The 22,740-nt window shown below is 43.7% G+C and overlaps 3 protein-coding genes across 6 annotated transcripts; 1 reads left to right on the top strand and 2 right to left on the bottom strand.

The window, feature by feature from the left end:
- The first annotated feature begins 8 nt into the window (after positions 1–8).
- On the top strand, positions 9–12,834 carry LOC139110119 (acyl-coenzyme A thioesterase 13). Of its 2 annotated transcripts, XR_011546946.1 has the most exons (10): positions 9–258; positions 401–588; positions 697–803; positions 1,022–2,949; positions 3,752–4,624; positions 4,709–4,975; positions 5,227–5,585; positions 8,906–9,752; positions 9,888–10,132; positions 11,968–12,834. XR_011546946.1 is itself a non-coding variant. In XM_070669698.1 (3 exons), the coding sequence occupies exons 1-3, from the start codon at positions 178–180 to the stop codon at positions 860–862; spliced, it is 435 nt and encodes a 144-aa protein (XP_070525799.1). In that variant the 5' UTR covers positions 9–177; the 3' UTR covers positions 863–952. The 2 variants fall into 2 exon arrangements, 1 of the variants encoding a protein (XP_070525799.1); XM_070669698.1 differs by lacking the exons at positions 1,022–2,949; positions 3,752–4,624; positions 4,709–4,975; ... (2 more) ...; positions 9,888–10,132; positions 11,968–12,834 and having other exon boundaries at positions 697–952.
- Positions 1,078–9,232, bottom strand: Pxn (Peroxidasin). The gene is made up of 6 exons (XM_070669685.1): positions 9,030–9,232; positions 5,288–5,805; positions 3,794–4,589; positions 3,333–3,684; positions 1,255–3,258; positions 1,078–1,168 (listed from the first exon to the last, which is right to left on the bottom strand). Exons 1-6 carry the CDS (start codon positions 9,230–9,232, stop codon positions 1,115–1,117), a joined length of 3,927 nt encoding a protein of 1,308 aa, XP_070525786.1. The 3' UTR covers positions 1,078–1,114.
- LOC139110112 (RNA-binding protein 12B-A) lies at positions 12,284–22,735 on the bottom strand. 3 transcript variants are annotated; one of them, XM_070669687.1, is made up of 4 exons: positions 22,506–22,730; positions 21,537–21,823; positions 16,445–16,613; positions 12,284–15,936 (listed from the first exon to the last, which is right to left on the bottom strand). In XM_070669687.1, exons 3-4 carry the CDS (start codon positions 16,585–16,587, stop codon positions 13,431–13,433), a joined length of 2,649 nt encoding a protein of 882 aa, XP_070525788.1. In that variant the 5' UTR covers positions 16,588–16,613; positions 21,537–21,823; positions 22,506–22,730; the 3' UTR covers positions 12,284–13,430. The 3 variants fall into 3 exon arrangements, with proteins under 3 accessions (XP_070525788.1, XP_070525789.1, XP_070525787.1); XM_070669688.1 differs by having other exon boundaries at positions 21,537–21,790; positions 22,506–22,729; XM_070669686.1 differs by having other exon boundaries at positions 21,537–22,735.
- Between the last annotated feature and the right edge of the window lie 5 nt (positions 22,736–22,740).

The raw sequence follows: 22,740 nt of genomic DNA, 5'->3' as shown, positions 1-22,740 counted from the left end.
CTGACCGTTGTCCAGTCGTTGAACGTTGATCTCTTGTGTCGGATCCTCGTGCTGGAAAGAATTCCGATATCTTTCTGGAAACTTATTAAATTGTATTTTTTCAAATTTTCTTTCAATCTGACTAACAGTCAGTCTAATTTTTTAAAGCGTGAGACACAAAATCCTTAGAGAGGCATCATGTCCTGCAAATTGGAAGTTATTAAAAAGGTTTTGGAGACAGTGGCAAATAGTAAAGGCTTTGGTCGGTGCATGAAAAACGTGAGTGTAAAATATTATTTAATTGACCAATACTCGATGTACGTAATGAGGTTTAGTGTTATTAGATCTAACCTGAAAATCATTTCGTATTATATCTCATAATCTCATTAATTTTTGTCACATTATTATTATTTCCGACTAGGTAAAAGTGCTATCAGCTGGAGATGGAAAATGCAAAGCACAATTCACTGTGGGGGAAGAGCATTTGAATCTTGGTGGCTTTATGCACGGTGGTTTTACTTCTACTCTTGTAGATTGTGTGTCCACGTATGCATTAATAACTCACAAAAATGAACCTCCTCCTGGTGCCTCTGTCGACCTGCACGTGACGTAAGAATTTCAAACTCTTGTTCCTTTCTTTTATATTTTTTATTAAAAAAGAAAAGAAGAAATATTTAAAAATGATTCTATCATATAACAGAATATTTAATGGCACAGATTTCTGAAAGCTGCATTTCCCGGCGAAGTAGTGACAGTGGATGCTAAAACTGTACGTGCCGGAAGGAAATTGGGTTTCCTCGCAGTCGAGCTTACAAAAAACGATGGTAAGGATATTGTTGCTCGTGCACACCACACAAAATATTTTGGAACAGTTAGTCAGTGAAATTATTACTCATATAAATTGATTTCATTTTTGTGAACGTTGATAAATGTATATAATGTACATAGTAAAAAGTAAAGTTCTATTAATGTATCGTTGCAAAAATTATTTAAGCTTTTCTGTGACGTATATATATATACAATTTAGGTTATATTATTACAGATTATACACGCGTACCTTGGTAATAGCTGGGTTAGTCTTAAAAAAGAGATGTCTCGTAACATCGTGCGATACTATTTCTGCAAACACTTCTATTTACATGATAAATGCACAAAGAACATATCGGAAGTGCACGACGAGCGCAATTGTCTGCAATAGAGAAAGAACAAGAGATTAATTCATATTTTCTACTGGCGTTTTTTGCTGTCTTTTAAAAAAGATTCGAGTTCTTTTACTCTCAGCGACAGATTGTCAGTTTGCTCTTGCAATATTTTAGCCCTTCTCTCACTTTCTTCAAACATTTTTTCCAAATGTACGATTCTGTCGTCGCGATGTAACGACGTGAAGTTGTCAACGTAATCGTGCCTGGGTGCGAGGTACTTTTCAGTTTCTCTGCGCACACGGGAGATGGTGTTGTCGCGATCCTCGCAGTTGTCGCAGCAGTCGGACCATGCACTCAAGTCGACGTAAGGGATCTCGTCGCAGCTGACGAAGTCGTTGCTGCCACCAGGTAATAAGAACACGTTAGGTTGTACACGGGTAATATTGTCGCCGTTGTCGCACAGGATTCGAGCCAGCGATACTTGCTGTATCTGAGCGAGCTGCTCCGCCTGAAAGACCGTCGGGCTTTCGTACCAGAATCGATCGCCGTCGCGGGTTCGCCGGAACTGCTCCAGCAGGAGACACTTGAACAACGGTCCGACTTTCATTCCCGGTAATTGATCCTCGAGAATACCACCGACCCAGACGTCTATATTGCCCGGATGGCCGTAAAGCTCGCGCAGCTTCTGTCGCACTCGGCCACTGCTGATATCGCCGGCGAGATGCTCGAAAGTTTCTACGTGCGACATGTTGCAGTAAGCGCGCCATTCCAGGTAACCGGGCAGCCCGTGATCCCTTCCCCGCTGGATGTTCATCGCCGCTAAGTCCAATGCAACTGCGTGCGCGGTGCGGAATAGTTGTTCCGTGAGCTCGACATTAAGATTCTGTTCGGGCAATTTCAGCTTCGCCGCCGTGGCGTACATGCCACGAATCAGAGGATCTACACCGCCTTCTTCCACCACTCGCCAAGGTGCGAAGAACGCGTCTCGCAGGTCGAGAGGACCCTGCGGAATCGACTGGAAGGAAGCGTTCAGGCGCTCGAGACGCGGCTGAATGAGCGAGTGACCGAAACGCAGTGCGGCGGTAGCGAAAACGTTAGATATGCTGGCGTCGACGTTGGGATCGTAGCCTCGGTACGGCGGTAAAGAGACGTCGGTCGCCGATCCGATTATTCGCGGCAGCCAGTGTTGGTAAGTAATGTGCTGCATCTCAGCGCCCACGATGCGTCTTGCTTCCTGATACAATTTTTCGCCGTTCCAGTGCGGATTCATCTCGCGCAGCGCTCGAGCGATCCGGTTGTGCTCGCGCAGCCAAATAGTATGCATGGCCAGTAAGCCGACCTGCTCGTTCGCGCGAATGTCCCCGGCTACGAAGCAGTTGATGGAGCTCTCCAGTGGATTCCTGCGACAGTCGACGAACTGACCGGACATGTACGGCAGGAGAGGCTTGTGACCGGGCAGCGCGGAACCTTCCCGAAGCAGTCCGTGATCCCTCGTGAAGTCGCGCAGATCGCGCGCCAGCTCGTCGTCGTAGCCGTACACTTGCGAGGCGTCCAGGTAGCTGGTCAGTTGATTCAGTTGTTCCCGGGGCATCAAACCGCCCCACAGTATGCTGGTCGCGCCGGATCCGCACACGGCGCTGGTCCTCACGAAGTCGATGCATCGTCTGTTGCTGATGCGCGGATCATCCGGCGGTACTTCCATCGGGAAACAGGGCGCCGCGTTGTCGCAAGACTTCTTGCAGTCGATCCCGTCCCACGATTCGCTCGACACCGACGGCAGCGCGTGATCGAGATCGTGGTCCAGGAACTGGCCCCACTGCATCACCATGTGAGTGATTTGATCGTCCGACGTAATATGATGGGTAGAAATCAGGGTGGTCGACACGAGGCGTGCAGCCGGCTTCAAATAGCCGTAGTACCGCCGGCCTTTCTCCCAACCAATCGGCATTGAGAAACCGTTTTCGTAGATGGGTTGCAACACTCTGCGGAATCCCGTGTGCGACGAGCCCCAAGTAGGATGGCGTAGATTATTGCAACTGCCGTCCACGGTGCGGTATTTATGATGGAAGCACCTGTTGGTACAATTTTGCCGGCGTCTGTGACTGGTGCATCCGGATAGCCGTTCAATTTCCTTGACCTGAGAAACAGAATGCGCTTTAACTCTTAAGATATAACACTTGACGCAATTATTGTTCTGTCTGTCGCTTTTACCTGTTCAGACGTCAAGATTTCCTCGTAATGAAATACACCGGTCACGTTTGCCTTATTGCCGGCATCCACCATTCGTCGGATGTTGACGAGAGTCCTCTCAAAGAGCTCGGCCGGTCTAGCGGCCGCGCGACTGATCGCGTTTGGAAATCGTGCCAGACGGAATGGGTTGACGTGCTTAGAGCCTTCAGGACTGAAGAGAGACGAGAGCGTTTTATTGATGGCACGATCGATTTCTTCGGTGGCACTTTGGAAGGCTCGTATGACGAGCGTGTCCGTCGCACTAGCCTGCCGAACGCGCACCAAAGCGTCAGCAGTCGCGCGGCCGTAATCGTTTACAGCCGTACATTCGTATCTGTAATATATAATAATATGAATTTTTGTTATGTCGTGATAACTAACACAGCTTTTAATATTTTCAGCGCAAGCGAGTATCTCGTAAAATCATCAAATGAGTTACACACCTGCCGGAATCCTGTGGAATCACGTTAAAAATAACAAGACTTCCTCCGCGCGTGATCTTGATCCTATTCCCTTCGAGCGCGCTGCCGTCCTTCTTCCACTGTATCACCGGTTTCGGGACACCCTCAGCTCGGCAAGGCACCTCGATAGTGGCATCCGGCTCCACTTCCATATCCCGCGGCTTGAAGATCAGTCGGGGCGCCGTTAGATCGACGACGTTCAAGTCCGCGAACAGGTGGACCATATGATTGATACTCCGCAAGTAGCATTCATACTTGCCAGCGTCGGTCTCCTTGACCGCGAGAATGCGCAGCAGAGTGTCGTCGTTCTCCAAGGAAATTCTGTCGCCGAAGGAAATCGACTGGCCGTCTCGAAACCAACGAACGTCGGGCCTAGGATTGCCCAGCGCTCGGCAGGAGAACGTTACGTCCGTGCCAGCGGTAACGTTTTGCGATTCCGGCCTCTCGGCGAGTACCAGCTGGGACGCCGCCGTGATCACCGCTCTGGCCTTCCTGGATTTAGTCGAGCCCATATCGCTGCTAGCCAAGCACTCGTACATCCCGCTGTCCTGCTCGGTCGTGCCGGTGATCACCAGTGTACCATCCTCACGAATCATGTATTTCTCGCCGTCCTCGTGGATCACGTACTTTTCGTTATCGTCGTTCGTCTCGTGCCTCCACCTGTTCTTCATCCACTTAACCTTTGGCGTTGGATCACCCGTCACCCGGCACCTCAGTATCATCGTGTCGCCAAATTGCACCACGGTGTCTTCCGGGCCCTCTATTATACGCGGCTTTGCTGTGAAAGGAATCTTCCGTTACGACCAGATTATGGTAAAGAAAAAAAAAAAACTAAATTATATAACGTTATCATTAAATAATTGAAATGGAAATATGATACTGTATAATTATTTGTAGCAAATTGATAATGGATAATGCAGCCTATTACTTCATCGGTTCGAAAGCTTATAGCTCTTAGAATTAACTACCGGCAATCAATTGAATGGAAATTTTGATTTAATAATCTTCCGGTGAAAAATGAATGATCACGCGATGGATACCCACATCATCTTAAAGAGAGACTTCGTCACGCGAGATGCAGCAGCGCGATGACCGCAGCGTCAACGACCATGACGACATAATCGAATATTAAGTCGCTCAGTTGCAATGTTGAAATCAAATAAGGTACGCGTAATTGATATATATAAATAATTAATAGCAAATGATATATATAAATAATCAAAAGTCGAAGAATATATTCCATACAATTTTTTTAAATTAAAAAAAAGTAAAACAATATTATTTTTCTTTTCTCAAAATTGGTTGGCTCTAAAAAATTAAGAATCAAGAATTGGTAAATTAATATGTTAACATATGTATAATTATATGGAAAGGATGATGCAATATTTGGTTGTGTGGTATCTCGATGGTTTAAGAGTCTTTCGGAAGGCGGATAAATGCATTTCGCGATGGTCTCGCATCCCGCTTTTACTCAACTGCAATGGAAGTCCTCGGGCAACATCGTAGTCAAGGATCGACCTTTCATCTTGTGCGGGGACTGGCAAATCGCAGCCACCTCCGTGGGCTTGTCCCTCAGGCGCTCCAGCAGCCAGACCAGATTGCAGTCGCAGATGAGCGCATTACTGTCGAGACGCAGCCGCGTCATCGGACCGACGTTGACGAACGCATCCGCCGGCAGCCGGTGCAGCTTATTGTTGTGCAAAAAGAGCCTCTCCAGCGCCGGCAGATCGTTGAATGTACCAGGCCGGATCTCCCGCAGGTGGTTGTGATGCAGGTACAACTGTTCGAGCCGCGCCAGCCCGGCGAACGCGCCCGGCGCGATGCTCTCCATGCGATTTTTGTACAAATAGAGTATCCGTAAATTCGAAGCACCTTCAAACGCACCCACCGATAGCTGCCGAATGTGGTTATCGTTCAGCAGTATAGTGTGCAGTTTGTCGAACCCGTGAAACGATCCGGCGCGCACTTCTGTGATACTGTTGAAACGGAGATCCCTGAAAGAATGTCGAGCCTCAAAAGGACCGCCAGGTAAAAAAAAGAAAAATAATCGGAAGGGCTCGTCTGTCTTTCTTAATAAGTCGTGAACGAGCCGGCTCGTTGAATATTCAACGTCCTTTTAGATCAGGTCGTAACTCGACGATCGCGTTTCGCGCTTAATGCCGCGAGAGATACAAATATCTCTGAATTCCATGTAGGCGAAGAGTACCGTAACTATAAATCTGTCCGCCTACTTGTCTAGCGAAATGACCGAGTAAAAGTGTCATAATCGTTCCTTTAGATATGGAACAAAGTAAGCTGCGGCCGTTTCTTTGATAAACGAGCGAGGGCATGTATTAATTAGGATAAATGGAAATCAATTAAGGCGAATCAGACCTGAGAACATTTGACTCGGCATTTGCACGTGGCCTTAAAAATGAAAATCGATTAGTAAATTAAACTACAATTTATCGATACAAGTAATACGCCTGACGTCAGTGTCGTAATTAAATATTTTAATTACTTTAGAAATGACCGAACGTCTCAAAACGCATTGCGTAATTGTGTAATCGTGACGAGGGCTCGGCGCGGCGTAACAAAAATATTTCTCCGGTTATCAACCGTGGAGTCTCCTTAATTAACAATTTTACTCGACTCGTTAGACATATTACTTCCTTTCTAAATTATTAACTCCGAGCTCCCGCTCAAGCCGACGGTATTTCAACCTTCTTATCGTGCCAACGAATCGTCGCTGCGTCCCGTCTCGTACGCGTGCCGAGGAGAGGCAGATAAAATCTGATTTGTAATCGGCATAAGTTCTTCGCGATGCCTACAGCATTTGTTAGCTTAGCTTTCGAGAAGATTTATCAAGTAAAAAAAAGTTACAGCGCTCTTCGATTGCCGAAGGTATTTCGGTAACCAGCCTTTCTTCTCTTCACCGTGACTTCGAACTACTTTGCGGGCAATTTAATTTCGTATTTCACGTTAATTGAATAATTTAAACGCGGCCTCAATAAAATATCGCGTTGACGTCGACGGTATCAGTTACGAAATTCGGCGCGAGAATCACGGGGCATGCTTGTATCTTTATTTGGGAAGCAGGAAAGAAAAGGAAAAAAGTGATTTTAAAATTATCAGACGTCGAGACGTATTTAGATTGTCGTAATGAGAGAAAACAAGGTCTAAAATTACTAGATGCGACAAGTCCATTTAAATCCATCGATTTTTACGTGGTGCATTGTTTGCAGTATCAGTTACCGCGTGCATGGCTGTTAGATCGTTCTTCGTTGATAGACGTGTTCATCGATGCATACAAATATCGATGGTTTATTCGCTTAACGTCGCGTGTTGGGACGCTCGTATCAATAACGGAGATCGCGAGCGAATTAACGACGCTAATAGCAGCGGACGGAGCGGACGTATGAGAATAATTCCGGGAAGACGATCGAGCCTCCCGGTCCCGTATCTCGTTCGATCGCGAACACCGAAGCCGCGGCTTCATCGGCCGATTCATTGAAATTACCTATAATTATAACGATGACATAATCCGTACCCGCGCGAAACGCGAGCTCGCAAAGTTCTCGGACGCAAGCAGCCGCCCCCAGCTTTGTACCCCTCGAAAAAAAAAAAAAAAAACGTCAGCAGCCTCCGCGCGAATTACTTAACTTTCCACGTGAGACCGGATAGTTAAACAGACGTAACCGTCTGCCTTGCGTCACATCGCGGGCGTAATTTTTCGATCCGCGTGTTTAACGTGCGATTCGAAATTTACAGCGCGATACGCAGCACGAGAAACGATATCTCGGCGGATATCGGTATCGCGCGATACAAGTATATATTTATTCAACGAGACCCTGGACGGATATTTAAAGATACTCGATATTCAAGTCAACGTCCTCCTGGACGTCTCTCTGATTGTCGACGAGTACAGATAATCATTTAATATTTCTTTTCTTTTACTTCTTTCTTTCTTTTTCTTTTTTTTTTTTTTTATCTCGTAATTTAAACAACTAAGTGACGACAATTTTTATATGTATTCGTACTAAGTAAAGCGAAAGATGATTACCACCGTGGGTATGTGTACGCATGAAATTACATTGAGACTAAAAATAAATTGAATTAATAGCACTTATCGCTGATTCACAGACACCGGATTCGCCGGTGTTTGCCGTGGCATTCCGTCTTTATCCGAGATTTTGCGCAAGCGACACAAAGCGTAAACGATAAAGAACTCGTGTGCTCTTTACGCCGATTGTAAATTGTTCCTTTATTGTTTCCAATGAATGCGATGAAATTTACGGGTACCTATGGAGTATCGATGGCGCGTATCAGCGTGAGATAAACCCGAAAGGTGCAGCGATAAAGTATTCGGATACCTACACATCGAAATATCACGATTATTATATTTATTATTTAATAATTTTTTTTTTCTTTTTTATATGAGCTTCTAATAAATTACTAAGTCTGCTAATAAAGTCTGATGTGTAAGTATCTAGCGTACATTATTTATGCTAACGCCACGGCATTGAGAATGTCGGGATTAAATAAAGCTACGGCTTCATGTGCATCGAATTCGCTCGTTGCTTTGCTCCATTCTCCCTCGTTCCTTTCTACGAAACTCCACTTTAACGCCGCATCATAACTTTATATATAAGTTGCATATATACGAATCGTTCCAAGTACTCGCCGCCTCGATCTTCGGCTCGGCTCGGGATATATACTTGTCTCAGATCAATGATTTATACGTCCGTTCGCTATATTTATAAGCCCGCTTTTTATTCGCGCGTACGACTTTTATCCCAATTATTTATCGATAAACGCAATTGACTCTTAGAATATATTTGCGATTGAGATTCGTCGCGGATAGTCGGCGTCCCCACGGGCATTGTTTTCTCTAATTTTTTCCTGCCGAACGTCACGAAGAGTGCAAATGCATTTTCCACACGTGAGAAAGCGCTCGGTCGCAATCTTCTTAACTGATCACGCGCGTCGATTAGTAATCCTTCCCATAAATGAATATGCCTTAACGCACTTTCTCTTGACCTTTCGTAATTTGCCACAATTCTTACTACGGTCGGTTATCAGCCAGCGAATGATTGCATGGTTTTCTTTGTACAGGTATCGGGTTGCGAGGAAACTGGAAGGAGTATCGGGACAGAGAGGATTCTACGACGAGAAAAATGTTCGTGCCACTTTGATCCCTCGACCGAAAGCGAAACGTCAAAGAAGCCAGGTGACTTACAGAATGGTGACATTGGCGGGCACCCGTGGTATCTGGACCAGCTTTAGGAACATGCATCGCACATGCATCGTGCTGTTGTAGCACACGCATTTGTGTGGGCATTCTACCGTTGCTCCGACGGCCTGATGCGAGGGCTCCACCGCGAATAGGAGCGGCGGGACCAGCAGCGTCCAGACGAGGAGCAAGTCCACGGTCCACCTCATGTCCTCCGCTCGATCGTGGTCGGCTTGTCCGAGAGATGTGCCCAGGGAAGCGGAAGGTGGAGCAGTCCCTAACGTTGGCGGTACCACGTGGAGTTCGTCAGACGAGCGCGTGCACGTCTCTTCTCCCTTTCTACTTTCACCGCATCGGTCATAGGATCAATGGGAATCCGGTTGGGTCTGAGGAGTCAACGCATCGGGGGTACGCGGGAAGGGGGGCCTGCGAAGCGGCCGGTGTCGATCGCGAGAGACAAAAGAGAGAAAAAAGGAAACGCACGCTGAGCACGACTACCCATCCGGTTACCGAGCGGCGGCAGCCACTACTGTTGCGCTACGCGACTCGTGCTCGCGTTGGGACCTCGTCCAGATGGTCCAGAGAGAGGGTCCATCGCGTCGCGCGGGAGTACAAAAGACTTCCCCGAGACTCGCTCCTCACCCGCTTGCCTCCCGCCGCGCCGCGTTGAACGGCTCGGCCGAGTCGAAGAGTACGGAAACACGTGAAATAGAAATACTTGAAAATAAGGTTCGTATATTGATAATTATTATCTCTACGTGCCATCGCGTACTTTGTTTAATTTTTTTTTTTTTTTTTTTTTTTTTTAAAGCTTTGATAAAGCTACGATAAATACATTTTCCTTTCAATTAAATTTTGTTTTAGTTCGCCCCGATGTGTATCCGGATGAACTCAAGATATTTCATACTCGCTGCGGCAAGCAGGTAGAGCAAGTGGACCACGAGCAGACGGCGCGCACATTTTCATCGTACACCTGAGCATACGTGGAATAACACAGATCGCTGGCATAGACGTAACACACGCAGCGTGGGTGGCAACGTTTCGTTCGGTGCACGATGAAATAAAAGAATGGAAGCATTTAGTAGCTTTCCGTCGCTGCTTGGCTTACGGTAAGAATAATGCTTAGGTTTACCAAGTTGCCCAAGCAAGCTCGAGATATTGCGGCAACCTGTAACGAGACCGACTGAAATTGCTCGTGGCGGTCAAGCCAAATAAACGCTTCGAGCCAAATGGAAAATATACCATGAATTCAACGTGCCCTGGGATATCGCTCCCCTCGCCTGTCTCGCATTCCTAGGTTCAGAATAGCTAACGAAAAGATCTTTGCAAACGCCTGTCTACGCACCTCGCTCCCCTAGCTACTAATCACGCTACGAGTTCGCTCACTTCGAAATCGCGTGCGTAATTCGAATGCACGAGAGAGTATTGCACCAGAAGCGCATTAACTATCAGATGTTGTAGGTATAACCGTTGTGTAAAGATAACGGCACTTAATTGAACCGACGGTTTAGCGAGTGCCGCGAGGAAGTGATCTAGTTTATAAATAGCGCCGGCAGATTGATACCTGTATCGTTATTAATACGTTCTACCGGCTTGATATTATCGATCTAATATCATTGATCCCATGCGTATTTGAAAAGTGTGGTTTCTCTATTTTTTTTCTATTTTTCTCAATAAAAAAAAAAAAATAAGAAAAAAGAAAAATGGAATAAAATAGAGTAATTATACTTTGCGAACACAGACTTTCATTCTTTTGCAAGACTGCTTACCTCATTTGCTATTCATCATGCGCGACACACGCGTAAAAGCTATTACGGCGAAGCTCAACTTCTGCGGGATCGCTAAAACGTCTTGGAGTGCTCGTCGTGTGGATTCGCGCCGCGACGGTACCGCGTTACCTAAAACGGTAGATGCGTAATCCCGAGTGTGGGCGCTGACATAAAATACGGATACAGCGAATAAATTTCCTGAACGGGTCATTAGCGAACGGCCGAGGGAGGTCTAGGCGAAATCGGTCATCTCGCGAACTCCCAGCACTTCTCGCTGCTATCGGAGATTCTTTGCAGCCTTTTAGCTTGGCGTAGAACGCTAAACTTTTTTTTTTTTCACGGGCTCACCGAAAGATTACCGGTCTCCAATATCGCCTCTTCTATTTCAGCTCATTCTTCGCACCATCGCGTCGGCTTGCAGATGCGCAAAGGGGCGTAGATATTGTCAGCGTAATTTGCAACGCGATATCGAATATTAGTTGCGTAATTCATCGCGATGTAACGCGACGTCGTCGTCGCTGTGATTACAGAATCGATCTCGCGCGGTCAACTCCCATGTAGGAAGTAATTATTGTTATATAATGCAATATATGTGTATCATTTGCGAAGAGCGCAAAAAGAAGCTCTTAATTTAATACGCAGGCTTGCAATAATAAAGTACGGTGTATCATTATCTATTAAATTAAAAGTGGTAACTATCTAAACTTAGAATTGGCGCACAACGCGGTAAATTATTTAATACTATGCTATTAATTTTATTCTCTAAGAATTTTGGATAAAAGTAAAGCGGGATATAAATGATGATTTATTATTTAATTTAACTCTTTAATTAGACATTTTAAAATACCAACCTGCTGCTGCGCCGTGTCTTTCGTTCCGGTAGGCTGTGCCAAATGTGTTTCGGATATAGGTAAAATCGTGTTTCCTGTGTCCTAAATAGAACAAGGTTAATCGCAATCTTCCTGCATGTAACGTGCTTTATGATAGAAATCGCTGAAATCAAGCAAATTGTTCCATTAGGGACACATGTGCCTTTTCGAAGGTTGAACGTGTAGCCAAGGCCGGTGAAAATTAAAGAGCTAGGGTTTACCGCGGCCAGTGATTTAATAAACATTGATTTCTAAGCAAGGCAAATAACTCCTAAATATCCCTCACGCTTATTGTTTTAATTACAGACGGAGAGGAATCTCGTCCAAGTGAGGCCGCAATAATTTGAAATGCGCCATTGCCGCTCGATGTCACGGACTTATGGCCGAGGCGCGGCCACAGAAATAGCCCGTGACTCAATATTTAGGCAGCGTCGATCTGCTGCAGCAAGCTTTCGTCACGGAGCGGTCTCTCGGGAAGACACGGTGGTACCGGCGAAAGGAAATTTGCCACCGACGCCGGTGTATAGTCCGGCCGCGCCGGCCGGTTAATCGATAAAGATTTATCCGACTATGCGTCATCTGTAATATATTAATTATAAAATAATATCTATTAAGCTGTGGGTAGATTTGAATAAAAATTTATTGAAGTCTTAAAGTGTTCGTTATCGTAACGTAAGTTTATGACAATGTGTGTGATCGTGCCTAACTATAAACCTAATGGTACCGTTTATTTTACACAAGTTGATAAACGTATGTATGCACGACTGCATGTAAGATTATAGCATGTAATCTCTACATATTATATACATGTAATGCATGTAATATACATGTATTATCTATCATCAATATATGTACATTACGTAAGATATGTAATAATATACCTTACATGCGCATGTAAGATCTATAATACATTATAAGACCTGTAACGTACACATATACGCGGGTTTTTTTTTTTCTTTTCTTTTTTTTTTCTTCACCATACAGTTTTCCCCCTTTGTCGTTTCCTCACGGTAGATTCTTCGGGTTTCTAATATTAGTCCACGTCGGTAAACGTAAAGTAAACGTACTCACTTGAATCTCTAACTTTGTACTCTGCTTCTGCTTCGTTTATCGTAATAATTCAAAGATTATTTGGTACTGTAATATTATTAAAAATAAAATGATGAAACTATACATTCACAATGTACATTCTTCCATACCTCCTTAGCAATCGCGTGATCGATTTGTGTTTCTACTATCCAGCGACGAGAGTTTAACATCTTGTACCTTAAAATTACGTTGAAAATCTGTATGCTGTAAATCCAGTAATAAATAACCGATCGATTGCTTTCAGCCGCGATGTAGGTAGAAACAATTTGAGCGGTATGGCGTATCGCGATATGAATGGATGAATAAACAAGGTTGTTTCTAGTTCATATACCTTATGTACACGTAAATCAGCGCGAATTTAATGAAGAAGTGCAGTCTTTCACAATCTCGGAAGAAAACATGTCGCTGTAAATCTTCCAAAGCTTTTTTTTTTAATTTTATTCTTTTTTGTTATTTTTTTCTTTTTTATCGTTGCCGAGCTTACTGGTAAGAATGCTCTCGTATAAAATCGATACTTCTATACTAGCTCTAAGAAGACGTCCTTGGATTGAATATTGCGTTGGTTCTGCATACGAAGAGCTTCGTACGAATATATTCAACCCGGCCGGATATCGTCAGCGTGTCAGTGACCGTGTCCTTTTACGTCCCGTCATCAGCCTGTCGACGGCAGAATGAAGATTTCACGCCACTTTCATGTATATCGTGCGCTCCCGCATTTTGCAATGCTTGAGCTCTTTGAGTGCTCGCTGTGCCTCGCTGGGCGAGGAAAAGGCCACGCGCGCATCCCCCGTTGGCATTCCTCTCTCGTTGTACCGACGAATCACGTTTTCTCGCTTAACGTCGAAATCACCGAAGAATTCGATAATTTCGCTGATGTCCGCCTTGAACGGCACGTTCTCGAGCGATAATACACAGCCAGGCTTACCGAATCCTTCGACGTAGTCCATGGACGGCGGGTGGCGGCCTATCATGTGACGAGGCATCCCCATGAGGCCACCGGGTGGACAACGAGGGCCAAAGCCGGTGTTACCAAAGCGCAGCATGTGGCCCATCGGCCCGGAAAATCGCGGCGGTCTCTGGTGTTGTTCCTGCATCGGGAAGTGCTGCTGCTGCGTCTGCTGCTGCGCCTCCATCGTGCTGAGGGTCTCGAGCATTTTAATACGCGGCACAAGCTCGATGGTGGGTAAATTCTTGCCGAGCGGCATGCCATTTTTCGCGATTGCACGTTCCGCCTTCTCGGCCGAATCGAACTCACAAAAGCACTCGCCGGCCGGCTTGCCCTGCTGGTTAAGCATCATGTGAATGCAGAGCGGTACGATGCCAATGTCCGAAAAGTAATCAAAAATGTCGCGGTCGATCGTCTGGAACGGCAAATCGCGCATGAGAACACAATCGGTTTGGTTCATGCTCACTTGCTCGTGCTCGCGCTTAGCCTGCGCGAACTTCTCCTCGCTGATCGCGGTCGCGGTCACTTGCTTGCTGCCGATCTTGAGCAACGTGGACACCGACGACTTGGCGTCCTCGAGCCTAGCGAATTGCACGTAAGCCATGTACTGAGTGGTGCCGTTCTCCTTGCTGTTGGTGATGAAGAGATCGTTGATCTTCCAGTCGTGGAACAGCTTGGCTATGTCCATTTCTTTGGTAAAAGACGGCAAATCGGTTAGCAAAATGCACGTCGAATTTCTAATGTCGCCGTCGGTCCCGTCCTCTCTGCTCTCAGGCGAATAAGAATGCACCGCCTTGTCGAAGATGCTCTCGTCTAAATCGAGCACCTCCACCTCCGAACCTCGCACGTATCTCGTTGAGCTCAACGCGAGTTCTTTACCTTCGGCCTTACCGAATTTGATGTACGCGATGCCTACGCGGTTGCCATGATTATCGTTAATTAGCTTTATACCGTCCTTCCTAATGTAAATACCATTAAATGCATGGCGCAGATCCGCGTACGTCGCGCTCAATGGCATGTTACGCACTTCCACGCAGTAACCACTGCCGCTGCCGTTCTTATTGTCGTTGGAGAATCTCGAGTGGCCGGACTTTCTTCCAGACGTTGGCCGATCGTTGTCGTAATTGCTGAAGCCGGAGGAGCCAGCTTGAAACGCGTGCGGATTCCGACGACCCTCGAGCTCTTGCACTTTGTTCAGGAAGGGATTGGCCGGCCTGGTACCGCGATAATTGCTGGAGGCACCGTAATCCTGATTACCGAATTGATTCGACCGGCCGGCAAATCGTCCGGACTGTTCCATTCTACCTGGCTCGTTCTGAGCCCAGGGCTCTTTCGGGCGAGTTCCAAGGCCGCCCAGGCTCGGAAGACTAGCTGCGGTGCCGAGGGTCTGCGATAATGACGTCATGCCCACCGTGTGTCCGAGCGTTTGCATGTGCGGCTGTATAAGACTGCCAACGCCGTTGAGGCCGTTTAAAGCGAACTGTCCGGTTTGCAGCATGGACGGCTGGCCTATTACGGGGGTACCAAAGCCGGCTATGGTGGAACGCTGTGCCTCCGTGTCCTGAGACAGGGCAGCGACGCCGGCACCCAAGATACTCGGCGCTAACAAAGCAGCTTGCATCTGCGTCTGCGGCGGGACCTCCCATACACCGTTCTCGAGTGGTTTCTTCGTCGCGGCTGCCACCTTATCCTTGTGGAATTGACCGACGCACACGACCTCGCCGTTGTCGTCTTCGGTAGCGTCCTTACGCCTGTCGTTCGTCGAGTTCCTCTTCGAATCGCGGTCGCGCGATCTCGTGCGGTCGCGCGACCTGGACCGATCCCGGCGACGGCGCCGATCTCGCCGGTCGCGTTCCCGGTCCCGCGATCTGCTGCGATCTCGTCGACGTCGGTCCCTCCCGCGGTCTCGATCACGGCGATCCCGATCACGGTCGCGATCGCGCGACCGCGAGCGTTCCCGGGACCGCGATCGATCGCGCCTCTCCTTACGCTCCTTGCTGGACTCGCTGTCGTTATCCTTATCTCTCTTATCTGTCGGCGAACCGGGCTGCTTGGCAGGAACCACAGGCGGTACTGCCACCGGCGCCGTTTGCATGATGCATTGCAAGCTCAAGGTTTGCTGCCGCGCAGCTTCAATTACCTTTTGCATCTCGGTGCGAGAGCTCAGCAACAGCTTGATTTTCATCTCCTTGATTTTCCCACCATCGTGCATCATTGCCTGACGGGCATCTTCGTCGGTGCTGCAATAGCGAAACATGTCTGTAAAGGTTTCCTCGACGTCGTGAATCATTCTATAAATGTGTTACAAATATAGACTTCTCTGAGTTTATTTTATTAAAAAAAAAAAAAAAAAATTATACAGAGGTCTGAATTTTTTTTTCTCGGTTCTCGTATCATAATTACACATGACGAGATGATAATCAATCAACTCGTTTTTTTCGCAGTAGCAAATCCACTATTACCGAGCTTTCATTGTATTCAAATCAATTACAAATTAAACGAAAAGAAACTTGTCATCTTAATTTTATTAGAAAATAATTAATCGGCACAAATAACGAATCACGTTTTCAGCTATGCTATAAATAAATAATTCCAGGTGACGCGTGTGTGAAGTCGCACCCAAAGGAATTTACGACTGTAGATTTATCTTACTCAAATGCAAAAAAAAAAAAAAAAAGATGCAAATGTATTCTTTGCGCTGACATGTTCCTCTTTTTTTAGAACGGCAATGCATGTGGCGATAATTACCTGAATGCAATAAACGCATCTCCTAATTCACCGCCGACAATGTGAACTCCTCCTTCCGGGATACTCAGGCCTCTGAAAAACTGGCGTATATCCAATGCATTGGCGGACCACGCCAGATTTTGCAGTCTGATTATGACACTCATTTTCAACGGTGGTTCGACGTACGTATCTGCAACCGAACCGAGAGGCAACGAAATTAAGCGCCGGTGAGATGAGATATCTGCGGTGGATCGACGTCACGATCGCCAAAGCAGCCGGCAGATCGATTAAACATCGTGGACATTTAATCGTACATTAGTGCAATAATTTTTCTTAATATAGAAAAATAAAGAATAAAGTATATTCTTTAGAGAAACATTTTTATTCTTCTTCAGATCGCAATAATATCTCTCCTTTGTATAAAGTCAACGTTTGTTCCGCGAGATAATTATTAATACATTACATGATTTGTGTATTAATAACGTTGTTAATTTTCGTGATTTTTTTTTGACTAACTAGTTGCGATATTAATACTTTAGGTGTGCAAGATCCAGGTAGACTCGGATCTTTATTTGCACACCTTTATGATAATCACATGTATGCTTTCTATATCAGCTGATTTATTATTACTTAAATAATTCTAACTGCATTAAAAAAAAAAAAAAAATTGAGGTACATAAAATATATTCATATCAATTTCAAAATTTAAAATTAAAGTCATTTAAATATTTTTCTTTAAAATAAATAAAAAAAATTAAATTAAATTATTTAAAAAAATTAATAACCCAATAATGCCAATTTTAGCATACGAGTATTGCTTGAAAGGTTCGAGTTCAGCCTTTAAATGCTCATGTACTTGAAAAATATCTAAAAATAAACGTATAACGGCACATGCGTGTCCGATGACTTTATTATTACAACGAATTCCAATGGCACCAAAGTTTTGGCAGAGAAACGTTGCAAGCACACAAACCACCCGCATCGTACATCAACAATCAAATCATTAAGTTTAGTTTAGTTTTCTTTTTACGATTCTTTAAAATATATCTTCAAAAAGACTCGGGCCGTAGCTCGAATAAAACAAACGGCAAATTCGAGTCTTAAGATAGTGCTTCACATATTAATCGTCGAGAGCAAAGCGCTTTGAATATTTTATGTATAAAACTTTTTATTTATTACGGTTCGAGGTTTTTTTTCCTTTACGGTTTTAAGCGAAAATTTTATTTCAATGCGCTAAGAAGTAATTATTTTTTTCCACATAAATAAACGTAGATACCATTATCAAAGTGGTTTAAGCGATATATTAAGTAGGAGGGCGAACGATTACATGTGTCGATTGTTATTCAATTTTTTACGGTATGTTATGCATATTTTTAGTATTAAATTAAATACGGAGAAATAATTTCGTTGAACACAACATCGATTGATCATGGACCAAGTGCGGAATAAGCGATACATGAATAAACGCAGATATCAATCAGAAAATCGTAGCTCGGCACTTCGAATGTATTAAAGATCGAACGAGGTAAAATTCTTTTTTTTTTTTATTCACAACGATGAATATTTACCAACGGTTCTATCTTTAAATATTCGGAGTGGAGGAACGAGCGGGAAGGAAGCGAATTCTGTTGTTTGTGAGAAACGGCAGCTGGGAATAAAGACGAGCGAAGTACCCCGCCGAACGTTCTCTCCAGCTTTTACTATGTGCGCATTATTCGGAAGTCGTCGCGTATCGTGCGACTATAATTATGGTAGTTTGCCGTGTAACTGGTAATTTTCACGCCACGGAGGCAGCGATCGGGCCGACTCTTCGCACTCTCCCCGACGGCCAGATTTGCGATCGACAACTTTTACTCGTTCCACCGTTGCAAGGCCACGATTACTAGCCGCTACTCGAACGTTAAAGTACAATGTTGCAAGGCGAAGGGATTCGACACGAGGGTGACTGGAGCTGCCGACCAAATAAAATAACGAACAACCACCACATACCCCGCGTGCTAGAATGAATTTCAAAAACAGACAACGAAAATCGTCACGAGACTTGAAACGTTACGTAACTCGTCCAAGAAATCTTACGGCTGTTCCATGGAGGTCTTTGTTTCTTTTTTTTTTTATTTTTTTATTTTTTTCCGGAAAAAATTCAGAATCGCAAACAGAGAGAAGGAAAGAGAAGTCGATAATTTCTTTGGAACGAACGACCCGGCAAATAAATTCCCTGTTGCTTTAAGACACACGAGATGCCAAGCACGTTTGTTTCCTCGACGAGCACGACGACGCCGCTCGTTCCGTCTCTTCGGCCTCCATCCGCCACGAGATGCTGAATCCTTTCGTTGAGATTGAAAGATAAAAAAAAAGGGGGGGGAGGCAGGAGAAAAAAAAATCAACGACTGCGCTGTGCTCGATCGAAGCCTCTCGTAAATCCCTCACGGATCGAACGAATCGATTACACCGAGTGCGACGCTTGTTCCGTACGTTCCGTTAACGCTTAATCCCATTTACTGATAGCGGCAGCTTCCCTTAGAGCGGCGAGGAAAATTATCAGCACACACTTCGCATGATACAACTCCAAAAATCAGTTCGTTTCAACCTAAGCTATTAGGGAGCACTTTCGAAGTAATTAGGAATGCTCGTGGCGAAAATGAGGAGCCCAGCTTAGCGTGGTGAACGTTTTAACAAGATCATTTGGAATGGGCCGACACAGCAAAGATGAATGCAATACACGATATCTGATGACAGTATCTCGTCATGTCACTCAATGACGTACAGGAGGCGCCGCAAGAACTCGAATATGTGCATTCGAAATTGCAGCAACAATCGCGTGATATACAGTTGCGTTAGCAGATGTGTTAAAATTCAATATCTTTATGCTAAAAACTACTTCTAATTATTAGCGTCTCGTTAACGTCTTCTTCTAACAATTCTAGTGAAATGAAACTACGGAAATGGTAGCGCGTTACAATCAAAGTGAAGCTTAAATGTTGTAGAGTAACGTTTCAAGATAAATATAAGAGTTATTTTGTTTTTGGAAAATCAGCGAATATCTTAGCGACAAATTAAAAATAAAAAAAGAGAGTAGATACACAAAATTTAAAACAAAAAAAATATATATATATAAAGTAAACTAGAGGATGAAAAAGTTGCGTATAAATGCGAGTTGTCGCGCGACTCCCGTCCAGCTTGAACACCATGTAAGCTACGCAAACGTAAGCGAAACTTGGAAATATCAGCCAGCTAGATGCAACAATGACACTCGCAGTCCGTCAGCTTTTCGTTTAAACAATCCGAATCCGCAGCTGCATCGATTTGCAATTGATATAAAACGACCGTGACATGGTATCTCGTGTCTTTTTTCACCAGCGATCACTCCTAGTCAATTAGCACAGAGAGGTGCCTTCAGATTTTCTCTCGCCGAACACACCAGATCACAGATACGTGTTGCGTTTATCCAGGAGATTTTTATGACTAGACAAAAGAAAAATATTGAAAGACTTCATCGGCACTAATCGCAAAGTAAAAAAAAGAAAAGGTGAACAGAACAGATCTCAACTTGACGATATATTTGATACATGTATGTGCATATGGTGTGCGTGTGGAAGAATCGAAAGATAAAAGAATTAAAAAAAGAAGAAAAAAAAAAAAAAAAATATTAAAAAAAAGGTCTACGTTGTACAGCTGAAATGCATCGTGCGCAATTTGTTTCCAACGTGTTTGCAACGATGGAAGCAAGTAGATTAATCACGGCCACACCAACGTACTTCCGGTCATCCGTTGCAGCTTTCTTCCTAAGTTATGTATACGTCGCAAACGATCTACATTGAGATTCACAATCATGTATAAACAAAAAGCATACCGTTATTTGCGACGAATGCAACATATTGCGGTAACGTTGCCGAAAATCGAGGATCTCGGTTCGGTGAAACAGAAATAACTTCTGCCTCAAGCTGACTTATTTCTCCGTATCATGTACATATGACGTAGTGGCGATAATTGTTTAGTAATTATCAGGTAAGTTTTTAGAGTAATTTTTTTTTTAACAATTTTATTTGGTGCATTATCGTGAGATATTGAGATAAAGCATGTAGAATAAGTTGTACAGGTTTTATCGCATATTTTTATACGTGCGCGTTTGCAAGTAACATAATTTTTTCTTTTTTTCTTTTTAATTATTTTATTAAATTAAAAGCAGATATATTTTTTACTCTTTAGAATTTTGTACGTTTATAATATTGTTTTACGCTTGATGCTTTAATATTTTGTGTTTGTTAAATTTTTAATATATCTTTTCCGCCTCAATGCGATATAAATATCGCATGGAAAGTGATTTAATATAGTCGAACACTAATTCTCAATTGTTACTCGTATTGTTTAAAATTGCGCCGCGTAGAGGAGATCAGGGAAGAATTAAGCACAGCGAATATCTCGTCCGACAGTTTTAGCTTTAATATTATTAATTACTTGAGCAAAAAATACTAAGTGTTTTTCAGGTATTCACTAAAATGTTCTAACAAAAATAAAAAGAATATTATATTAAAAAGATATTACAAAAAAAAAAAAAAAAAATGTTTATCTTTAATTAAAAAATAATTTAAATAAAAATAACTTTAAAAAAAATTTCCTTACTTCTTCCTAAGGAAATAAAGTTATACAATTTTATTATTTTTTAAATAAGAGATTAAGTATAATTTTATTCCTAATTCAAAAAGTGATATTTATCTTGCATAACATATTGTTTGATTTACATTTAAGTCAGAAATGAAGTCTACTTGCGATTTATATTTTATGGAGGACATATAGATATATTATATAGATGTACAAATCATGTCGTCCATTCCGTTTATCTTTACGTTGATTTTTTTTTTTTTTTTTTTAATCTCTTTATTATTTTTATAAATTTGTATTTATAAATTACTTACCCTTGTACGTAAGATGTAAGATTTTTAAGCATGTGGCCAAAGTAATATCATAATATGTACATATAGAGAATACACATGTAAAAATAGACGTTCACAGATTTCTTGAAAATATGGTAGACAATGAAATCTGTCCGTGTAGTAAAGTCACAACACTTGTCTCCAAAATTATGAACTAAATTTATTATGTAATTTAGTATTACCTTTTGGACTTTAGAAACTTCTTTCTTCTTTACACTGTCTTAGCCTCTTTCTTTTTCTCTCTTTCTCAGCTAAAACGACGAAAGATAAGAGTTGATTGAGAACAAAGATGACCGAGCACCAGTAAACCACTCATCGGGAAGGAACAATGAAATGCAGAAGCAGAAAAGTTAACTGCACCATATCATTGTGCAAAATCCATCGCAGCAGCCAAGTCTGTCCATAACACCTAACACACACCGAGTCGTCTAAAGCCCTGCAACATACATCAAGGTCCCCCTCACTGTACCTAAACAATTTTACAATAATTATAAATTGCATCTATATTCAACTTATTATTATACGGCATTTTACGACGGTTCGGATTTTATTTTTAATGTTCGTGGAATTTTTTACAAAAAAAGAAATGTATACTTTTCACGTTGAGTCACATAAAACTGAATTGCCACGTAGCTTTGAAACACGATCTATTATTTTCGAAGGAGACGAAGTAATAGTAGCAACAAACGTATATATTACTCTACGATATACAACCGATTCCGTTATACTAAGATCAAAACACACGCATCTCACTTAACAATGAAACGTACGAATCATGAACGATAGTAAAAGAATGTTTCGTTCCTAGTTTGCCGCGTGAAATTTTATTCGTAAATGTACGATCGTTTAACGCGTCGTTTAGGCGTCCTTCGGTAAAAGGGCGAGCTGCGGATGCTACTACAGATTTACGGAAAAAACGCCGAGTACCGTTCGAAGCGTCGGACATGTGGTTAGAGCCGGAAAAAAAAAAAAGTCGCGAGGAAAAACGAGTCTCGAGAAACAGTGCGATGGGCAGGGCGGACACGTTCCCAATAACTACGCTATCCGATTTATCGTCGTGGCGTGGGAAATAGGTAAGGGACGGAACGGACGAGGTGTGTGTGTATCGTAGAATGATATCAGCACGTAGCGTGCCAGAATGTTCGACTCACCGAATCGTTACGCAGAGCTCGGGTGCTTCATGAAGAACGTTGGTTACAAACGACGATAACAATAACGGGGTTAGCGAACGCGGCGGTCGCAGCGGATCTCGTTCCTCGACGTATTCGTGAGCGTGAAAGAGCGTCGAGTCAGCGTCGAAATGGCTGCCGTCGTCGTTGCCGTGTAGCCAGTCGAGTGAACCCCGTATTTCGTAGGACGACCATTAAAAAAAAATCTGTAGATGCG

Source organism: Cardiocondyla obscurior, linkage group LG19 (assembly GCF_019399895.1).
Source record: "Cardiocondyla obscurior isolate alpha-2009 linkage group LG19, Cobs3.1, whole genome shotgun sequence".
Taxonomy (NCBI): domain Eukaryota; kingdom Metazoa; phylum Arthropoda; class Insecta; order Hymenoptera; family Formicidae; genus Cardiocondyla; species Cardiocondyla obscurior.
The sequence above is the reverse complement of the archived record's forward strand: the minus strand, read 5'-3'. Positions and strand labels throughout refer to the sequence as shown.